Source organism: Plectrocnemia conspersa, unplaced genomic scaffold, assembly GCF_051122295.1.
Source record: "Plectrocnemia conspersa isolate PC_06_02 unplaced genomic scaffold, ASM5112229v1 ptg000013l, whole genome shotgun sequence".
NCBI lineage: Eukaryota > Metazoa > Arthropoda > Insecta > Trichoptera > Polycentropodidae > Plectrocnemia > Plectrocnemia conspersa.
In genome coordinates, this window is record NW_028277177.1 from 27183820 (window position 1) to 27207122 (window position 23303).

General features: G+C 34.7%; 4 protein-coding genes across 4 annotated transcripts; 2 read left to right on the plus strand and 2 right to left on the minus strand.

The window, feature by feature from the left end:
• The first annotated feature begins 1049 nt into the window (after positions 1-1049).
• Positions 1050-2158, plus strand: ND-23 (NADH dehydrogenase (ubiquinone) 23 kDa subunit). The gene is made up of 5 exons (XM_088202633.1): positions 1050-1144; positions 1286-1482; positions 1543-1683; positions 1746-1844; positions 1923-2158. The coding sequence occupies exons 1-5, from the start codon at positions 1108-1110 to the stop codon at positions 2082-2084; spliced, it is 636 nt and encodes a 211-aa protein (XP_088058759.1). The 5' UTR covers positions 1050-1107; the 3' UTR covers positions 2085-2158.
• A 1075-nt stretch (positions 2159-3233) lies between these two features.
• Mt2 (tRNA (cytosine(38)-C(5))-methyltransferase) lies at positions 3234-4871 on the minus strand. The gene is made up of 3 exons (XM_088202632.1): positions 4598-4871; positions 4058-4533; positions 3234-3995 (listed from the first exon to the last, which is right to left on the minus strand). Exons 1-3 carry the CDS (start codon positions 4656-4658, stop codon positions 3525-3527), a joined length of 1008 nt encoding a protein of 335 aa, XP_088058758.1. The 5' UTR covers positions 4659-4871; the 3' UTR covers positions 3234-3524.
• A 1136-nt stretch (positions 4872-6007) lies between these two features.
• mof (males absent on the first) lies at positions 6008-7555 on the plus strand. Its single transcript, XM_088201602.1, has one exon. The coding sequence runs from the start codon at positions 6089-6091 to the stop codon at positions 7412-7414; it is 1326 nt and encodes a 441-aa protein (XP_088057728.1). The 5' UTR covers positions 6008-6088; the 3' UTR covers positions 7415-7555.
• Positions 7556-11331: 3776 nt separating this feature from the next.
• Positions 11332-22665, minus strand: Syngr (synaptogyrin). The gene is made up of 5 exons (XM_088202489.1): positions 22372-22665; positions 14033-14267; positions 13830-13969; positions 12565-12736; positions 11332-12482 (listed from the first exon to the last, which is right to left on the minus strand). Exons 1-5 carry the CDS (start codon positions 22495-22497, stop codon positions 12451-12453), a joined length of 705 nt encoding a protein of 234 aa, XP_088058615.1. The 5' UTR covers positions 22498-22665; the 3' UTR covers positions 11332-12450.
• Between the last annotated feature and the right edge of the window lie 638 nt (positions 22666-23303).

Here is a 23303-nt window from a genome sequence, read left to right on the forward strand (position 1 = left end):
TTGCCGAACCGCGGGCCGCGTTGCCATCGCGATACCCCCCCTTCTTTCGACCGCACTCGCGATTTAATAAAAAATATACTACCGCTATATTATTATAATTAAATATAAATAACATTTTAATATGAAATAAACGTTTTTAATAGTGTAAAACAACCAATGAAGCTATACTAACTAAATATTATTTTATTTTAAATAAAATTTGCTAAATGTGGAAACAGAAACGGTCTGGCAACACTTAAGCAGAGCCGCAATCTGCGACAACATAGGTAGGAGGTCTAATCTAGCCATAGCTTGCCTTAATGTACTGAAGCCGAGCCCAATTAGGTAACGGTCGAAGTTGCGCACTAAAGCAACTACCGAACGAAGGTTGCCCGTCCAACTTATAGGGTAAGATGAAACATGAGCGATTGTGCTTAAAAAGTGGCCTAATCGTTGAATTGTTTAAATGACTCCGCTCAATTTAGTTTTAAACTGGTTATATGACTTTTCAGGTATATCCGATCGAATTTTATCTGGGACGACCTGGGTTTCCTCAGTGAATACGATCGGCAGTATTCATAGCTTATGTAGGGGGAGTGCTCTTTTCAGCGTTGAAAAAACCCCTGTAGCACTGCCAACTGGTGCATAAGAAAATCTTATGACATTTTTCGACACTTCTGTGCGTCCAATGAGAGAGAGAGAGAGGATTTGCGAGCAGTGTCTGTGGTCCGTAGTTCTACCGATTTCTACTAATTTTCGTGGTTATTACAAAGGCCGGCCCGAGGGGTGAGCGATACGGGCGATTCTTTTAGGGGTCGACAACTCCAAAATTGTATAGAAAAAAGACGATGGAATGCATTTTCCAGGAATTGTTCGTTTGAGAAATCATGCTTTATATGAAAGCGAGTAAACAACACTTTAAATGGGTACTTATTATTACTGTATTTCGCTTCGAGAATTTTCGTCTTAAACGTCACCTCCAGGGCACTAGAGACCTACTATCAAAAGAATTAAAATTGAAAACTACTCAAATAAAATAAGGTTATGGCCAAAAGTTGGTGTATGCATTTGACGAATAAAATCTTGCACCGACTGTCAAGTGTCAGTAGGCACTTCTCGTCGTCGGCTATGTCGTTTGTGAAGATATTTTCCGTATCAAACCGAGGTGAGACCTGATATCCGAAATAACCTAGCGTAGCGTTTCTCAGCGTATCGTCTCGACGTGACAATATTATGATTTGTTACGCAACAGTTTTTGACGTTTATAGTATTGCGCATAACCTAATTTTATCAAATTTATATACAGCCTCGTTGGCGAGCTTGCGATGCATGTCAACAGCCCCGAACCCGAATCAATATCCTCCGGAGATCGAAGGTTATAAATATATGAACGCAAAAACCCTGCCGATGGATTTCGGTTCTATAACCGAAAGAGCCGCGGATAATATGTTCTGGACTGAACTGTTCCGCGGTCTAGCCGTCACTCTAGCTTACGTTTTTAAGGTACTCTTTACATCCTTATAAATAGCCGAATACGATATTCACGTCTCGACCGCCTCTTAGGAACCGGCGACTATCAACTACCCTTTCGAAAAAGGACCTTTGAGCCCTCGTTTCCGCGGAGAGCACGCTCTTCGTCGGTATCCCAGCGGAGAGGAACGTTGCATCGCCTGCAAATTGTGTGAAGCTATTTGTCCGGCTCAGGTATATTATCTTATGACTTTTACACCTGCTGTTCTTCTTACGATGATTTTTTTTCAATTCAGGCCATCACAATCGAAGCCGAAGAACGCTCTGACGGCTCAAGACGTACCACTCGCTATGATATCGATATGACAAAGTGCATTTATTGCGGATTTTGTCAAGTATTTGTTTTTTTATTACATTTTTATTATTGTAAGACCAACGATTGCGTAACTACAACGATAATTTTATTATTTTAGGAAGCCTGTCCAGTAGACGCTATCGTCGAAGGACCCAACTTTGAATTTTCGACGGAAACTCACGAAGAATTGCTCTACAATAAAGAAAAGCTTTTGGATAACGGAGATAAATGGGAAAGTGAGATAGCTTCAAATATTCATGCTGATCACTTATATCGTTAATCGTTAATAGAATGCAATCATAGGTGTTTCTTTTAATTTTGTTAAAGTGTTAAATAAATTATTATTAGATGAAATGATTTTATTTTTATGATTCAAAAAAGATCTAGTTTTGACAAATTTTCTTTCTGTATTTCATACTATTTAATACTTCAAAGTTCCTTTCGTTCATTTATGTAACGACATCCTTAAATTTTCTGAACAACAAAAGTATTTTTCAGTGTCACTGTTTGCTTTGTCAATGTTATAACAGGCTTTGTTGAGACCCATAATTGTTGCATTGCAATTACTTGTACAAAAACCGTTAAAATGTTTATAAAAACTAATGGATTTTTGTCCATAGCATTCACAAAGAATCAGTGCAGTATGATATATCACTAGCTATGCATCTTCTTGCTAAGTATTAGTAATAAATAAACTTTAAATTGAGATCTATTGTGCGGCTTTCGAAAGAATACATTCTTAAGAGGTAAGAGAAGATAGCAAATCACCGTTGTCAAAATTATATAATATCGAGCTAAATGCATTTGCTCCAATGGATAGAAAGCATAATAAGATAAAAATCATGATTCCAGTTCTGCTCCAATCATCTAGATTGGTTAAGAAATAGAGTAGGGACGTTGATCTCCTCTCTCTTCTCCGATTATATTGTAAGCCAAATGATGCCATAGAAAATCACTTCCACTAGGACCACCATTTTTTTTTAAATTGGAATATATGAGTTCAACTTAGACTAGAATCAGGCAGTTAACTCAGAATCGAAATAAGGAATTGTTTCCACTTTGCCCTTCTGATCTGGTCTAGTAAGTTTGATAAGCAGTGCGTGCTTGTCGTCATCGGGTCTGAATAGGAAATGCGATTATGAGCGTGCATAAACAATGACAAAAAGGCATAGTGTGGTCTCATTCTACGCTCAATTAAAAATGTCGGTCTCTCGACATTTAAAACATTTGTATAATTGTTTATTTATTTATTTAATCAAAATATTCATGTTCATAGTATTTCATTAAATAACATTTTTCTGGCCAAATTCAAGGGGGTTCCTGTTTAGAATCCACATCAAAAGCAATAAAACCGTGTCGTCACTGTCACAGTGGAAATGCTTTGTTATCTAGCGTTCATATTAAGTCTTTCTTAACAATATTACGGCTTACAATAAGTGAGAATCGAATGAAGCTGGAGAATTTTGCAACTTGAAAATTGGACATATATATTTCATAGTAAGAAATCAAATACTAAAATGATCGGGTACCCATTAAAAATAAGGATATCCGGTTCTTATTCTACTCAGGTCAGAAGCCCTAGTGTATGTGCTTCTTAACAGGTGACACTAATATTTAAATTTTGTCGCATTGAATATTCCAGGACGCGCAGATAATAATTATTTTTTCGTGTAGTCAGTCCCACAACAATAAAAATAAAACTATACATTAAATATTTTTTTTATTTTGAATTTATTAAGAACAATATCAATTCACGTACCACATGTACATTTATACTATTACCGAGTAATCTGTAACGTTGTTTATTAGTAATATCGGAAGGAAATTTTAACGCACTAGGAAAGGCCATCAATAATGATATTTCTTTCGGTGTAAAAAATCTTAATTTTAAACTTTCAACAGTAGCAAAATATTCATCAGAATCAGTGTCATAGTCTACTATCTTTTTAAACACTTCATCTAACTCTTGCTTTGTGCATTTGGTATAAATAGAACCAGTTCCTTCTAAAAAATGCGTATAAGCTTTCGTGAAACAACAAGATCTTCTAGAGTCATCGTAACAAACATCTAAAAGAGCCACTTTTCTCAATTGCTTTCTATTCAACAAATATATATCTTCGTTCAAATCGGGTTCGATTATCTGTTTAATCTCATAGCAAGCTTGTTCCTCTTTATTTGGAATATCATATAACTGTAAGCAAAGCGGAGATATTGATAATATATACATACAAATATAAATGCATTTTAATTTACCAACTCCTCGTTGTCTTCTAATGCAGTAAATTGTTTCCGTCTAGCTAAGCAATAATATCTCAAGCGCGAGTTTGGTATTCCAAATTGATGCGGATGTAACAAAAACTCTCGATAGTAAAAACCGCAATTTTTCAGCGCTTCTATAAAACGCATCCTCATTTTTGAACATTCAAATCCTTTCACGTTCTCCAATAAAATATATTGCAAACAATGTAAATGTTTCAAGACTTCGATGACGTGAGAAAATGAATCAGATCTCGGATCTTCAGCGTCGTTTTGTAGTCCGTTCCTTGTGAAAGGTTGGCAAGGCGGCGACATTAACAATACGTCGGGTGATAATTTGTTGATCGTTTCGGCCGACATAGACTGTATGTTCCTATTCAACAAATTCGTTTCTGGATAATTAAACTTATACATTCGATTCGCTACGACGTTTATGTCTATCGCTGCTACGACTTCGCCTTCAATATTGGTATCTAAAATAATTTACAAACATGTAATTAAACGTTTCGTTCAAGAGTAAATGAAGAAAAACTAAACCTGCAAATGCATAATGCATTCCTCCGATTCCACTATATAGTTCTAATATTTTATGTTTCATTGTTGTCCTTGTAAAACTTATAGGTTATATTTAAGTTTACGTCAAACTGATGAGTTTTAAAATATATCGCGAGATAACAAAATAAAACTTGACCATTATTATAAGCTCATCCCATTACTATTTATAATATCGTTTTATTATTATTTATTTATCAAAATGCATATTTAAAAGCTCCAAAAGGTTTGTGTTCAGCGCAATGTTAGGTTGGTAGTTTTTATTAATTATGTATGCTGGTTTGTAAATATAAATTGTAACTATTAAAAAAGGCTTATTAATCTAAAGTAACGGAAACTTGATTCTTGAAGGCTTTTATAACTTTTAATATTAAATTTATAACTATAAACTATTATTATTTGTATAAATTATATTATTATTAAACCAGAGTTTCATCAATGATACTAATACCTGACGAATCTTCTTCTCTGTCACCCACACTAGAAGAATTAACGAATTAGATACAAAATAACATGTATAACAATTTGAGTTTCCTATGTCAGCAGCACTGTAAATCAAACAGCTAGCAATAATCACGCGTGTTCAAAGTGTCAAATATTAGTTTGCAACAACACATTTGTGAAATGGTTCGCATAACCACTGCTAAACACGTTAAAATTGTTCTACAGAATAACAATTCTGTACGAACTGTGTTTGAAATTTACGGAATGATTATTGTTGATTTCATCGTCCTACTGAGCGAATAATTCACAACGTAGTGAAGAAATGTGAAGAGACTGGAAGCGTTGGAGATAGGTTTATGCAAATAAACGTTCTCCTGTTGTTCAATTACAGTTTTTTCTCTCTTTAAAATTAAGTTTTCTGCACCACTTCCGACATGCTAGTAAAAAAAATTCAACAAATGCGTATAATTCGTCCGTTGTAAGGGTGTGAGCAAATCTCTTTTGCGATTTCATTTGTTAGGAATAGGCGGAAAGTATCTCCGATTGCGGAAGTATTCTCACTCCCATTTATTAAAAAATGTTCATGCACATAACCAGAAACTTTTGAAAACGAAGATAGAAGATGTGAGCTCCAAAACATGCCCTAACTTCTATACATAAAAAGTTTTCTGTAAAATAATATATATTTATCTTATTTTTTTATCATAACAATATCATATTGACTCTTACATATTTGATATGAACTATAAATAATAAAAATTCATACTTGTGCACATCGCTCGCACAGGTACAAGCGAATCCGTACGAAAGAAAAGGGGTTATACTCATCCATCTCTCTCTTGCCAAATTCTCTGACATAGCGGTATAGCATATATTTTTTTTTAAAAAGTTTGGAAACTTAAGTTAGTTTATTATTAAAAATACATTATGTGTATTTTTTTCTACGTTGTCGTTATATATTTTGAGGGTGTCAACACTGACGCAGTTGTTGTTCCGTTGTTGCGTAGTTTCTGGCAATACCGTGCCGGCGAGATGGCGAAAGGCGGCGTCGGAGGCGGAGGTGGAGGCGGAGGCGAAGACGGGGAGTCTCCGGAGGAGCACGAGACGGAGCACGAGGGCGAACACGAGCAGGAGCCCCAGTTGGACGTAGGCGAGCAGTACCTAGTGCGACGCGGCGATAACTGGCTGACAGCTCAGGTCATCCAAACGCGGTACAACTCGTCGGAAGGATGCCGCGAATACTACGTGCACTACTCGGGCTCCGACCGGCGGCTCGACGAATGGGTGCCCCGATCGAGGATCATGGCCGACCGGTTCGACGTTTGCGAGCGTCCTCCCGTCTCTCCGAGCAACGAGCGCGACCAAGCGGCCGCCGACCGGCAAGCGAGGAAGATCACCAGAAACCAGAAGAGAAAACACGACGAGATCAACCACGTTCAGAAGACTTACGCGGAGATGGACCCCGCGACCGCCGCCCTCGAAAAAGAGCACGAAGCGATCACCAAAGTGAAATACATCGACCGCATACAAATAGGCAAGTACGAGATCGACACCTGGTATTTCAGTCCGTATCCCGACGAATACGGCAAACAGCCCAAACTGTGGATATGCGAATACTGCCTGACATACATGCGCTTGGAGGCTACTTATCGACAGCACTGTTCGCGCTGCCCCCACAGACAACCCGTCGGAAACGAGATATACAGAAAAGGCACGCTAGCTATATTCGAAGTGGACGGTAAAGACTATAAAACGTACTGCCAAAACCTATGCCTCTTGGCCAAACTGTTCCTAGATCATAAAACATTATACTTTGACGTCGAACCCTTTTTATTCTATCTCTTGTGCGAAGTGGACAAGAAAGGCGCGCACATCGTCGGATACTTTTCCAAAGAGAAAGAATCGCCCGAAGGCAACAACGTAGCCTGCATCCTGACTCTACCTCCGTATCAACGTCAAGGTTACGGCAAACTGCTCATAGCGTTCAGTTACGAACTGTCTCGTCTAGAACAAGTAGTCGGAAGTCCGGAAAAACCCCTATCCGATCTCGGCAAGCTCAGCTATCGCTCCTATTGGTCTTGGATTCTATTAGATTACTTGAGAAAAAGCAGAGGAACCGTCAGCATCAAAGATCTCAGTCAAATGACGGGTATTTCTCAAACGGACATCATATCTACGCTGCAATGCATGAACATGGTCAAGTATTGGAAAGGTCAGCACGTGATATGCGTGACGCCCAAAATAGTCAGCGAACATTTGACAAGCTCTCATTTTAAAAAGCCGCGCCTGTGCGTGGATCCCGGCGCTCTGCGGTGGACCCCGCCTAAGATTAACGCCTATTCCAAATCTAAAAAGTGATCTGACGTTTTAATTGTATTTTTATTCTAAGTGTTCTTTGTCCTTCTGTTGTGATATTCGATGTTTGGATTCCGTGAATCTTGTATTATACCAAAATTGTAGATATGTAATACTTTTCAATAAAGCCGTATTGACGTTGAACTCTATTTTATTACTATACATATATTTTATAACTATTTATTTCATAAAAAACTAGTCAAAAATTAATTTTAAATGAAAGTGAATTATCAACATGTATTGGTTAAATTAAATGATATTATTTGTAGACAGGCCTGCTGAGAGGGGACAAATTCCCGGGGCCCCGGGAAGAAATCATAGCAAGAATATATTTGTAAAAACTGACCTCAAATAATGAATCTGAACTAAACTACAGTTATTTGAGATGTACCTATATACTGATGTATTTCAGGTATAAATTCCATTAGCCCTTTTTATACAAATTATACAAGAAATAAAAGTAGCGGAACATTGCCTTCAAAAGTACCCACTTTTTAGGTAGTATTTTCACAATAAACATTATTATTCAAAGGAACAGATTGCAGTTTTTGACACGGCTCCATTTGTGTTAAAATTTGTTTGCAAATTATTGTTGACTATTGCTTTTGAGCGTTTAAAAAATATTTGACATGAGAGGAAATATTTAACGAATGTAAATTAGTAGCAGTAAATTTAGGTATTCGATCTGAAAATTCACTTCAAATACTTAAGGAAGAAGTAAAGAACGAAAAATCAACAACAGCACCAGCTGAATTATATAAATGTAATGTTTTAATAGATTATATTATGTAAAATTATATCGGAATACATTTTCACGAGTAGATATATATTTTTACCAGTGAAAATATAAATTATCTGGAAAGTCCTATAAAAATTATATGATTTCAACTTTTCTATATGTAGTAATATATATACATATTACCATCCAATGTATAAATGTTAAAGTGAATGTGTATTTTTTGGTAAAGTTATATTTTCACTAGTTAAATCTAAATACATTTTCACTAGTAGATATATATTTCTACTAGTGAAAATTTAATTTAACTGATAGGCGCTAATATGCTGCTCAAAAATGTCTATGAAACTCAATTTGACAGTTGCTAAACGTCTATTTGCTGTTCAAACCCAAAGCTAACCTAATGAAAGTTTTAAAACTAATTATGGTTTTAAAAAGAAAGTCTAGTCCAAAATACAAACTAAGCCAGCTCATCTCTCAATGGAAAATAAGTACAGACAGACATCGCATCCCACACATTGCTCCACAGTTTGTCTACATTTCGATATTCCACTGTTTTAAAAATATAATAGCTATCCTTACCGATATTACTATGGACTTCTAATATAAGAATGCTGATTAAAGTATTTTTAAACTGAATTTTGGTCAATAGGAGAGCGCAAAAACAATTATCACTTCTTAGAAGTCAAAAATTCACGTCAAAAGCAATAAAATTGTGTCGGCGCCGTCGCAGTGGGAACGCTCGGTAACGAGCGTTCCCACTGCGACGGCGACGACACGATTTTATTACTTTTGACGTGGATTTTTGACTTCTGAGAAGTGATAATTGTTTTTTGCGTTCTCCTATTGGGCAAAATTCAGTTTATATGTTCCTTATTTAATTTGTAAGATTACCGAGCATACCCACTGCGACAACGATAGCACGAGTTTATTGCTTTTGACTACTGAAAAGGTACTATTGTTTTTTGCGCCCTCCTATTGGTCAAAATTCGATTAGTTGTGCTACATTTAATTTGTAATATTATCATAAAAATTCGTATGAGCGCTAGAGAACCGAGCGTTCCCACTACAACGGCACGATTTTAATGCTTTTAGCATTAAAATCATGCTAGGTATCCGAGCGTTTCCATTGCGATGGCAGCGGCACGATTTTATTGCTTTTAACGTGGATTCTAAACAGAGACTGAACTTAAATTTGGCCAGATGAAATCGAAATATTAAAAAACGATCACTGACTGGCCAACTTTTGCCCCCCTTGAAAAAGCTTGAAACGATACTTTAAACATGCGTGATTATTGACAGCTGTCTGATTTACGGTGCTGCCAACGTATGAAATTCGAATTGGATCACCCTGCCAATTCTACACTTGCTGATAATATATTTATCTAGTACAATTAGGCCTAGCACAAGCAATAAAAACATAGGCAAGGAAGAAGTTGTAACATATAAATGAACGAGCAATAATTTTATAGTATTTGTATCAATGGACTAAAAAATCATCACAATGTGGAATAGGCGTGGCTTAAATAGTAAATTTCTATATTATGCAAAATAAACTGGAGAAAGAAAAATAAAGGAGATGCTTAAAAACGTAATTTAAAATCATATATTCATATGAAAGATTGGTTCGAGAAATATCATACGAGGGAAAAATATAATGAAACATCAAGTATATGCATATGTAAGTAATTGTAATGCACATACCTAAATATATCAAAGTAATAAAAAAATGTAATAAATTCCATGCGTTTAGAACCATCAGTATTGTGTAAATTTTAATAGTGAACAATTAACTAAATAATATTTTAAGGATAGAGCGAAACATTCTTTCTTTTATCATTGCTTTTTGACCAGTTATTTTTCAGGTAGTGTTCCCAACATCTCATACAGATTTACTACAATGCTAGTAATCACATCTAGTAATTTAACTCCAATATTCAGCGATGAGATAAGTTAAATCTAGGAACAGTTGATTGAATTTATAATTAGAACAACCTTTCGATTAGTAAATTATGATTTAATATCTCATTACGTGTATTTTAGATATACTGTTGATATCCAAAGAATAATGAATTGTATTCCAATCAGAATAGTATCACTTTAATCATTTATTCCAATATATCGTTAAGAGAATATGGAACTGAATGGTGAGTAATTTCCTAATAAAATACAACTAACGGAGATAACAAAATACAAGCAGGATCAGGTGAAAAATTCACACGTGACATTAAACTATTTTATTACATTCTTCATTTACACTGTCAAGTGTATATATTAAACATTTAAATATATAATTTCTTACATGTTTTATTATATTTTATAAATATTATGTATATTCATTATTTTACATATATTGCATCATAACAAATAAAGCGTTTTGATCGCAAACGAAATCGCGTCAATCGAAACAACAATTAAATTTTATCTATGATGAATAATAGGTGTGCAAGCTATGGGAAGTGACGTGTATATATATATATTATTAATACATATACGAACGTGTAAACATATCTATATTAACACAGAAAAACTTCGACCAACAATCTTAACGACAATTTACAATTTTACATTGTGTAATACTAAGAAAAAATATCATTACGACAATTAAATCTTTGGTATTCCTTACAAAAATAATATACACATTTTGTGGTTTTTTTGCAATTCAATAGGTACACGTTTCGTTTAAATTCGTATTGATATTACAGATTTAAGCGAAAACGGTAAACATGGTTAACATTAAACACTACACATAAACATCGAACATTTCCTACATATAAGTACATTTTATTGTTCAAACATTCGCGAAGGAGAGAGAACGTCTTTCGATCGATCGAGATAAACGTATTTGACTAGAAAGAGATTCGTATTTATCACAAAATAAACGATTTCTCTCTCCCGTCGTATTCTGTACATCCAACTTTAGACTATTCTTAAAGCTACATTTTTTTGCAATAGTTTTATTAATTTTCATAAATACTTCAAGATCCAATACTTACAAGCTATACGAAAGGAATGTATCATACGATTTGATAACGTATTATTAAAAAAATAGACCTTGTAAAAAAACAACTTTTTACCTAGAAATATGCAAAAAATATCAATGAATATCAATCACCATATCTACAGACAGGAGGAGATAATTCTGATATATAACATCTTTAATTTTTTTATGGTAACATTTTCATTTATTTATAAAATAACCGTTTTTGATTGTAAATAGATCAGTGGAATACTTAGTTTTTTATACTATGTCTACAAAAATTGTTATTTATATATGTATATATTACACCGTGGAAATATATGTATATCGAATAGCGTCTTAACACTATGAAAGTTCTACTGAAACGTATTGAAATACTCAGATTCGTTAATAAAAATTGTATACAGTTAAATCAAATTGAGTAGATATTCACAAATATTTGAGCATTATATTTATATATAGGAAACAAATTTTATTAAACGGTCTGATAACATTTTATTTATTTTTTATTAATTCTTGGATTAAATACATAAATTTTTAAATGTTTTTAATTTAGAATATATGAATATCTGACTACTTGGTATTCTAAGAACAGTTTTATTGAATCGATTTTAACAACAATCTGAGTGAATTTACTTCTTTTAAGCATTTGTATATATGCATATTGAATACATTTTAAATATCAAGACCACGGATCACAGAGACATAAAAATAAGTACTTTAACAGTGTTAATAATACTTGTGAACTTACGACAAACTTATATTGTTCCCTATTATAAAATAATTATTGTACATTTTTATCTCGCCGCGAATGCTCCCGTAAACGCGGAGAGCTTTCGCACGGTGAAACTCCTCAATATCGACGTATAATATCATAACAAAAATAAAATGCAAACATAATGCAGGTCTTATGACAGATACGTATTCGCCGTCGATTCGTTACATATTGATTTGTGCTGTATTAAAATTCTGATTTTACATTTAGGCCGATTGATAAATATATAAATAAAATGATTGACAAAATAAAAATTATATATAGTCAAACGACATAAGCGATTATTACAAATCACATCAACGAAACTAACAGAAAAACATATTCTATTCGCTAGGAAATATTATATATATATATATGCATATACGTATATTATATAACAAAGCGTGCCGATTGTTACCGTTGCGACGCACGAATCGGAACAATCGACGTTTTATACATTCATTTCAAATTAAACGCCTCATACACTCAAACATTTATAACAAATGCGTTTTGGCTTCTTTGGAACTCCGGCATTTTTAGAGTAGTTTAATTTTAAACGAGAAAACACTTCAATAAGTCGGAGCTTGGAAGTCTCCCGGACCTGAAACAAAAATTACAACATATATTTTACACAGCCCGCAAGCGAACTTAAATTATTTAATGAATTAAAATAATATATTTACCTCTCGGTTGAGTGAACGGAGGATCTTGATAAGCTGGATCTGGGTCGGGCGCTCCGGGATACGATGAATAACCGCCGCTGCCGCCCAACGCACTCTCGACTTCATAAGATGGAGCGAAAGCGGAATCAGCTCCTTGTCGGAATCGTTGAAATGCGAAAAATGCACATCCGGCCTAAACATGATAATAGTTCATAACAGTAGTTTGTAAGAAAATTTAAAAAAGTAAAAATAATAATAATAATAAAAGTAAGTATTTAAACTTGAGGTATAAACTATGCTATGCCAAACCCCTTTATGAAATCGGATAAAAATTGCAGCCTAAAACTGCTCGTGACTTACCGATGGAAGTTTCAGCAAGACGGAACTTTTCAAAGTTTTGGTTCCGAGAACCTCCTTCCCTCCGCAACATGCTAGGTAACGGATTCGAGCCACAGTTGTAGACTCAATGGTTGACCAGTGATGTTTGACGGTGCTTGAATTTTTCCGGAGACGAATTTTAGGGAATATTTTTTTGTACGGAATAATCCATGTCCGAAATAATCAGTCTGCAAAAATCCTGTCCGGAAAAATCAGAGTCCGAAAAAAATAGTGTACGGAAAGATTCTGTCCGCAAAATTCGTGTCCGGAATAACCAACACCTTTCTGTATTGTTTTATTTTTGTGTTATAAGTGTCCGGAAAGTTCCTACTTTCCGGATACTGATTAAGGTAAACATTTGGATTGTTGAATTTTTAACTACAGAGTTCAATGTAGCAATTAACTTGAATTAAATCCAATAAGAGAACAAATTGCCATCGACTATTAAGTGAAGGAAGCGCTCGCTACCGAGAGTTCCCACTGCAACGGCGCCGACACGATTTTATTGCTTTTGACGTGAATTTTTGACTTCTGAGAAGTGATAATTGTTTTTGTGCTCTCCTATTAAGCAAAATTCGGTTTGAATAAGTAATATCGGTGAGGATAGAAATAATATTTTTAAAACATAGTGTAATATCCAAGTGCAGACAGACTATGGAGCAATATGCAAGATGCAACGTCTGTCTGAACTTCTTCTATTTATTTTTCCCTGAGAAATGAGTTGGCATACTTTTCATTTTTTTGTCCGGTAAGTTTTTGTACGCAAAAATCGTGTCCAGGAAAATCACGGAACCGTGTTTGGCGGTTCCGCTTTAAGTGGATTCCACTAAGAAATGACGAATCTTAGTGGATTTTTTTAAATTGATATTTTTTAATTATTTCTGGATAAAATTACATTAAATACTCACCCATGAGAAAATAGCAAAAAAGGAAAACGCAATAGAAGCTTGGATTTGGTTGACGCCTCTGCCCTCCTCAGGATCGTTAGACTTTCCCCAAGCGCTTGCCAGGTAGCAGAATCCCACAAAGTATAGGAACGCCCAGAACGCTGCAAATGAAGCACGATTAATTATATATTTATTTTAGAAAAGATATATATTTTCCAACAAACCGGAGAATCCCATATCGCCCAGGACGTAATGTTTCCTAGTTTTGACCGAAGACATCTGGTCGAACAAGACTTCTCCGGCTATGAAGCCGACTGAAGCGATGAAAGCGATCACCGATATTCCCACTCCGTAGTTGCACGCGTTGGTGTCATCGTTCATCAAGCACTGCTCTTTTCCATTCTTGTCCGTGTACCACCCCTTGGACGATATGCATCCGAATATGATAACGCTGAATAGCTGAAAGGTTAAAGGAAACGTGTTAATGAACTGCTTAAAGTCAACTAAACGTTTATTTCTGCTATTAAGTATAACCAGGGCTTATTTTAAACAAAAAAGGTGCCGGAACTCAAGCAATTTACTAAAGAAATATCATTTAAATTAAATTTAAAGCAACTTTTCCTGTGCCACGAAGTGCATAAAAAACTAAACAATTTTTTTTATTAGAGATTTAATTATTACAAAATTTATTGCTATGAGAGTATTGGTCAGTGTATTCAAATCGAATTTTGGTCAATAGGAGGGCGCAAAAAAATTGTTACTTCTCAGAAGTCAAAAATTCACGTCAAAAGCAATAAAATCGTGTCAGATTTTATTGCTTTTGACGTGGATTTTTGACTTCTGAGAAGAGATAATTGTTTTTTGCGCTCTCCTATTGCTCAAAATTTGGTTTAGATGTTCTTCATTTGATTATCACTCATTGAAATTCGTAATATTGTAAAAAATTCGTGAATTATTTTTCCATACTTTACATAGCTTTTTATTATACCAATATTGTCATATTTCTGTCATCGTTTCAGTTATTGTTATGGTATTTTTTAGTGGAAACGACCATTGACAAGTAACCGAAATTTTCTTTCATTTTTAAACTTGATAACCTCAAGTTAAAATAAAGAAAATAAAAATAATGACGTCATATTAACGTAAAAATAAAGAAATAAAATGTTACGTAGATTGTCAATCGATTTTAAAACATCAAAAGTACCGTAAAAAAAGGTGCCGGAACGCCGCTCCACCGCGTTACATAAGAAAAAAAGCCCTGTACTGGAATATTTTTATTGCATTTTCAATTGACTGCACATTTCATACAACAGCAGTTCGAAATTGAAAAATATATAGTATATGATGTTATAGTATTATTCTTTTATATTTGTATTAACTATAAGACGCAAAAATTGTTGTTTTATTTTTGTGTGTTTTGAAAGTACGAATTTTTGATATTTAATTTTATAGCTTGACTATATTTTACTTTGTTTCCATGTTAAATTGAATTTAACAAACCACAAGAATAGCAATCAATGTTATACATTTGATCAAACAGAGAGAGAGAGAGAGCTATATTGAATGCCTGAGATACATTAACCCCTTTGTTGACGAGCCTTTTGGCATTCATTTTTAATTATCGAATTATTCCATTATATTGCATGTTTAAAAAATATATGTTCGGATAAAATTGTATTTTACCCTGAAGCAAATAACACATAACCGTTTAAAAAAGTATTCGATTCTTTCTTTAAAGTGTAAATAGCCAATATATCGGATTTTGGCAACCAAAAGGTTAACACTTTTATTCAACAGTGACTTCCCGTTTGCTTATATTATATTTAAAAAATCTTAAATATAAAATATATTTCATTAGATAATATTATGTGTGTAATAGTACATAATTAATTTAGAATAGACAATAAAATGGAATTGATTATGAATGCGTCCAGCTCTGAATAAACTTCGTTATAATGCGATGACAGCTAATGCAATGCCATTAAATTTAGAAAGTGGCAAATGTAGTTCCGGGAATTTTGACGTTGAATATCTACGTAAGGACGGGTTGTTAGTGAGGATATTAGGGCTGCCGACAAAGCAGGTCCGAGATTAACGATACAAAAGCTAGCACAAAAGTTCAACATGTCGCCTACACCAGTTTACAGACATTTAAAAAGCTAGGAAAGGTGTTAATTAGCAGAATATGGGTATCTTATAAATTATCCGAGGAAAATCTCGCGCAACGAATCTCAGTATGCTAATAATTAATGATTCTAGAACAGAAAGATTTATTTTTGAGTCGAATTGTTACTGAAGATTTCACGCAACGTAAAAGGCAGTGGTTGGATGGCAATCAACCCCCAATTCCAACCCCGAAAACAGGATTACACCCCAATAAGATAATGCTATGCATTTGGGGAGATATGAAGGGCATAATTTATTATGCGTTTTTGAATTATAGACAGACAATTACGACAGACTATAAAAAAGACATTCCTTTATAAATTAAAGAAAGGTAATTTACACCAAGACAGGGCTCGCCTCATGTATCTAAGAAGACGATAGAAAAAATCAATGGATTTTCTTGGGAACTCCTTACTCACCCATCGTATTTTTCTATTACCTTTTTAGATCTCTTAAACAGTTTTTAGGTGAAGAAAAACATTTTACAAAAACGACATTAAATAATTTATTGCTTCCAAAAAAGCTTAGTTATATGTATGTTTAAAAAAATGGAGTTCTGATGTTAAACGCATATTAGGATATGGAACAGCTAATGTTTTCAAAAATAAATCAGTAACGATCCAACCTGTATGAATAAACAAATAAGTATAATCGAATGAACTATACGAAAAGATAATAGAAATTGACTAATCATATTTAAAGTGCAAAGGTCGGTGTCAAGTTCGAAGGAATATGGTGCCGAACAGGTACCTAAACACAGCATCTCCGGATTACGCAATCAATAGAATGATAACGATAGTAATATTACCGATTTTAAATCTGCTATTACGCAGTTATACAGACTAACAAGATCTGACAAAGAGTCTGGTTCTGTCCCGAATCATCGACGTAGGGCAAAGGTCTAAGGATTGGAAGGCGCGTTGAGCTGCCACTAATTCTCAAAGGTATATAAGACAAAATACTGCCATACTAAATCACTTCTTTCAGATACCTCAGTCAGGAACTTACTTCCGCCATACTATTAAATACAGATTTTTTGTTCTATCTTAAGATACCAGAAAAATAATAACATTTTTAAATAAGCTAAAAGAACCTGATAAAAGCTTATAATACTAATTAAGGAGGTCAATATTTATTCCACGTTTGTTGCAAATTTTACCGATTTTCGAACCACTGATACGCAGATACGGTCTAACTAAATATTTATTAGTCAATAAAAAATAGTCTGGTTTTACCTATATTCATAGACATTGTTCAGCGGGCTTTCTAATTTCCTCAAGAATATATACGTTAGAAAATTCCCTCACTAAATCATTTCAGTCAGAATTTTTCGTTACTTTATGCATATTAATTAAATATTTTTTTGTACCATCCAAAGACATTAGAAAAATAAATATATATCCAAATCAGTCGACAAAGACTTGCTAAAAGCTTATACTATTTGTTAATTTATTGCAAATTTGAGCGGACCAGATAAATCACTTTCGTCAGACACCACTTCGCTTCCGACTTGGAACAATCAAATAGTTGAATTCGCACCAAGCAAAGCTAAATCGAATCGACCGATACAATCCTTAAAAGCCGGAGAAAATAGCAGCATATGTATATTTTAAAGCACCTAATTATTAAAATTATTTATTTTTTAATAAATAAAAAAAAACACGCGAATTTTGTAAAATTTTCTTTATTGTGTTCAGTGATAAAAATTGTGTAGATATATGTGATATAAATAGAACGGTTAAACGTGCGACTATTTTTATGGTTTGCGTGGACATTTATCACAATGGAATTTTTAGCGCGCTTCTCTACGCTGGGCTTTTATCACCCAAGCATAATAAATATGGGGTCATATTTGCTAACAATATAAATAATATTTGTACAAAAATATAATTATAAAATGTCGATCGCTCTAAATCTCTCACAAAAAATTAAGTTAATATAAATATATTTTTTACAACGTAAAAATAAATAACTTCGGTTCAATTCAAATGTATAGCAATAAAGTATTTCCTTTTTTATAAAATGACCGAAATTGCTCTGCGCTGCTAAATATACCTCTCCATTTCAGCAATGCAAATATGAAATAATATTTTAGATTAATTAGACCTCAACAGCTTATTGGTAAATATCATTTGAATTTTGCAAGCCAAATTTGTTCCAAAACAGTTAAGCAAAAACTGCACCAACAAAATTGCCACAAGAAATTGCCGATCAATTGTTAAGACGACTCAAAATTGCTCCAAGGCGACATAGCAGATGATAAATCGTGGGTGTATGATTATGAAAACGAAACAAAGGTTAAATCGTATCAATGGAAGCGCCCTGTAGAGCCAAGAGCAAATCAATGTTCTCATCAGTTATTTGATTATAAATACGAATTTTTACTATCGGGTCGTATGATTAGTTTTATTTTATTTGACATTCCAAGAATTGTGATCAAGCAATTCTCAGAGCGAAGTACTCCTCGTTGTTAAAGTGGATTCAGAGGTAATTTGTCAAATATTTCTACAAGAGAGATTATGGATGATATCCGTATTCGTATCCTAATACCTATAGACAGATTTACAGCACAATTAATCGTATTCCCGATATTGCGTGTATTTAATAAAGTACTTTTTGAGTTGCTGAGGGGTAGTGTCGACATCCGTCGTTGCTCGGTATTTTCATCCACGGGCTGTAGAGTTGCGATTGCGTCCCTTATTCTATACTAGACGTAAGCGTTCAACGAGCTTGCCAGACACAAGAAAAAGGACATCCCGTGTGCATAGACGAGTAGGCGGTTGCATAGAAGTGGTAAATGATAGTGGAGTATGGTTTTGTAAAAATAGTACACGTTCTTAAACAATTTAAGGAAAAATTATATTTAAAATATCTGATGATAAAAAAATGTCAAAACGTACAATTTAAATGGCAGTAATATCAAGTTACTGATGGGCCATTAAGTAATAAAAAATTGTGGAATCATATTTTTTCAGTATGACAAAGGGCGGCAACATACTTACATACATGGTTATTTAAATCATAATTAATACAAAATTATACAGGTTGATCCAATTCGAGTTTCCTATGTCGGCAGCACTGTAAATTAAATAGCTGTCAATAATGACGCGTGTTCAAATGTTAGTTCGCAACAACACATTTACGAAATAGATCGCTTAAGAAGATGATGGTCAATTTCGTCCTCCTACTGAGCGAACAAGTTGCAATGTAATGATTTTTTTTAAATACTGCAAGCGTTGGAAATAGTGCATCATCGTGGTGCGCATTCGATTCATCGGCATTTGCGGCTTTCAAGCTTTACTTATGGCTCCCTTTGGCGTATTTTGTATCGGATGTAGACCCATATAAAATTATAACCAGCGAAGAATTAACGCAGATTGTGTGTTAGAGCGGCAGGAAGTTGATGCTGATTTTTAAAATAAAATCTTCTTCTCTAATGAGGCACATTTCCACCTCTCTGGGTATGTTAATAAGTGAAATTGCCGCATATGGAGCGAAGAAAACCCTCTATGGTTCACGAGAGACAATTACATGTCCAAAGAGTGACTGTTTGATGCGCACTGTGGTCAGACGGCAGCATTGAGCCCTACTTTTTTGAAAACGACGAAGATCGGATTGTAATAGTCAATTGTGAACGCTTATTTTTAGACAAACCCGAAGCGTTTTAGCACCTAAAAACCAACATCCGCCATATTATAGCCGATATACAGCCCGAAATAAACGAATAAGTCATCGAAAGGATCGGCTGCTGCAATGAAATACATAAAATCAATAGAGAAGATATCCTTAAATTTGTGTTTTTTTTAAGTTGGATCACTCTTTACCAGCATGATAGACCAATAAGATAATACTTTAAAGACCTGAATTTGAATCGCATATGAACCCTAACGTTTTTTATTTCAATCTGGGAGATCAGAATTAGTGATGTCGGCTTACAAAATATGAGCAGTTATGTATTTACGCGCCGAGGCAAAAGAATTCGCAATAATGAAAAATGGTCCACCCCAAATATCGCCGCCGTATGTCCCCGAATTGCATATTTTCGAGTCTAATTACTATTGCCAGACTTACGCTACCGCGAACGATGATGAACGAAAAAGTTTTAAAGATATTTATTAGACAAAAACAAAGATTCAAGTTTTGCATCTGCCTTGGTCAAAGAATCGAAGACTGGAAAGGGCGTTGTAATTCTCATATTCCTCGATGGTATATAACATACATGGCCAAATGATGGCTCGCGAGCCGCATGCGGCTCTTTGTTATATTTAATGCGGCTCTAGAGTAGCGAACTTTATAAATTAGATTATAAATTACAATTGAACAAATGCAAAGAATTATCGCCAGTTCGAGAATTTCATTGAAGAGCTGGTTATCCGCTTACAACGTACTTAATATGCTGGAGCCTCTAATAAAATTTCTTTAAAAAAATAATAAATCGTATCCATACCTCAAAGATGTTACTGTTTATGAGATTCAATGTTCCTGACTGACATAATGGAACATTTGTAATTTTTAAGGAAAAGGAGAAAAATATTTCTAATCTACAATAGTTCAAACGATATTCAGCTTTCAGAAAAAACTGCAACTTTTTAGAATGATCTCATGAAAAGACAATTTAATAATTTTCCCCGTTTAAAAATCAGATCTTTTGAGATCAAAGATGAAAAACTTGATGTAGGTATATTGAGAGAAGTTAAAATAATTATCGACAGATTTCAGTCGTAGGTATGAAGATCTGAAGAATGGTCTTGATTAGCCATGGATTACCGATTTCTCAATTGGTTCTCCCTGAAACGGCAGCTGGAGAATTAGAATTAGTAGAAATTCTAGATCTCGCATTGAAAATACATCACAAGACAGTTACACCTACAATAGAATTTTTGAAACTTGTTACAATATCCAAGTACCACATCTTAAGAAAAGCTGCTTGCCGACTTATTTCGATTTTCGGTATAACCTATTCCTGCGAATCCATGAATTCGTCTATTTATCAAATTAAAGCACCGTGCACTATTTACGAATCAACACCTTACGAAGTTTCTGCGTCTAGCCCTAACAAACTACAAGTTCAACTCCACAAATTCAATGATAAATTCACTATTTAATTAATAAATTATACATTTTATTATTTGCTGTTAAAAACAGTATGGATCTATACAAAATATACATATGTATGTAAATATAATTTATAATAAACAATTTTTAAAATAATTGTTTTCGATAGCCTCGGAAAATATTATTGCGGCTCTCCAGTTTTTATAAATTCTTGTATGCGACTCTTACTGGCATGAAGTTTGGCTACCCCTGGTATATAGGATACAGTGCACGAGAAAGTTAGCCGCTTTCTATTCTATCGTTTTATCTGCTCCATTCAAGAATTTGGAAGACCCTGAATCTTCAATAGTTCAACTCAATCTTCCGAATGATTGCACAAATTACATAATAGGTACTTTCCTGTTATCGGGAGTCAAAATGTTTCTAAAAAAATATTTATTCATTTTATTTTATTAATTTTAAATTACATTTATTAGGTAGATTCGTTGCAGTTATTCATGGGGTGTTCATTGTTCTGACTCGCTGCCAACTATCAACACAACAAAACAGGTTATTGCAGAAATTATAAGGCGTCTATTTCGGTAAGAGGTAGTTTGTTTTCATTGAAAATATATTTGTGTATAAATAAATGATATGTTATTTAAAAATATATTGAGAGCGTATATAAAATAATCAAAATGTTCATTACAAAACAATACATTATGTATATATGTTTAGTACAAATAACATTTGTGTTATCCTATAAGGATGTATTGCAAGTGAAAGCCTAGTATACATTTGTCGGCCACGATCAGAGATGAGATTCCTCGTTCAATATAAAGGTCAATTAGATTAATAGGCGATCGTTAGTAGAGTCTAGGTCGACGAAAATGACACATCGATCGGCCATCTTTGCGTTTAATCGTTGCGTCGACGGACCCGATGTAACGAGCGCTGAAAATTCCGAGCGCTCGGGCGTTGTCGTTTCCGATTTTTCTTTTGACACTTGGAAAAGTCATGGCCGCAATTCGACGCTCCGAGGCCAAACGACGGCTGCTTTGACGTTTGATGGGAATTATTTTTTACGCGTCGCATACGAATTAGAAAAGGCCAAGCGGCCAATCGGGGGAGGATCGATAAGATGCGATCTATATTTAGTTTGTTGTCGATGAACATTTTTACGCGTTTTCAGCATTTTTTTCAGCGGGGCGCGAGGTATGGGGTGCGAGGCGCGGGATGCGGGGTGGGTGTTATGTAATCGGGGGTACGCGCAGGGCGCAGCGCCTAGGTAGACGGATGCAGAGGACGAAGGGGCGAGAGACCGATCGATACCGATGTACCGAGGTACCGAGACGCCGCTCACCCAACACACGGCCCTGAGGATGATGGGCGGCCTGCGGATTAGCTCGGCCGGGTTGAGAGCCCCGCCCGCCTTGCCGCCGCCGTACGCGCCCCCGACGCCTCCGCCTCCTCCGCCGCCGACTTCCATCGCGTCGCTAAACACGGACGAAATCGGACTGAGGGCTGCGCGAGCCGCAGACTGAGTTCGTCGCGATGGCAACACTGGGCTTTTCGCGAGCTGAAAACTCGCAATTCACGAACGTCGATCGATCGGTCGCCGTGTGGACATTCGCGATATAACGATCGTTTTGCGGTCGATGATTAATACTTAGCGCAGATAACGCACGCATAATCTTCACTTTTTAATCAGCGCTCGTAAAACGCCTCGTTTATTCGAATATAGTTTTTCATTATGGCAACACTGCATCCTTGAACCTATTCGAATTCAATATAAAGCTATTCATTTTAAGTGATGTAAAGTCAGTGATTCTCAAACTTTATTATATTATGGTATTTTAACGATCAACTTAACTAATTATTAATATTGTTATATTTTTATTACAAAACATCAAAATCCGATGTAAATTTCTAAGGGGTGGTATCGACAATCCATTTTCGCCTTTCTTAAGGAAAGCGTTTTGTTTAATTTGTTCATTTTTCCGTTCTCAGTATTAGAGAGTATAAAAGGATGTGTCATTTTTCAGCGCTAATATTTCTATATACATTAAAATTAAGTTTTAGTTGCTATTAAAATAGACAAATAGTGAAAAAACCATGGCAAGAAAAATATAAAATTATTTTACATAGTGATATGTTTTTGTATGCGATACTTGAATGAATACAAACGCAAGTGCTGGTAATTAGATAGCACTAAAAAATTAGGGTTTTCTATAATCTTCCGATTGCGTTCAGGGCCGGACCTATTTTATTTAGCGCCCTAGGCGAAAACAAATA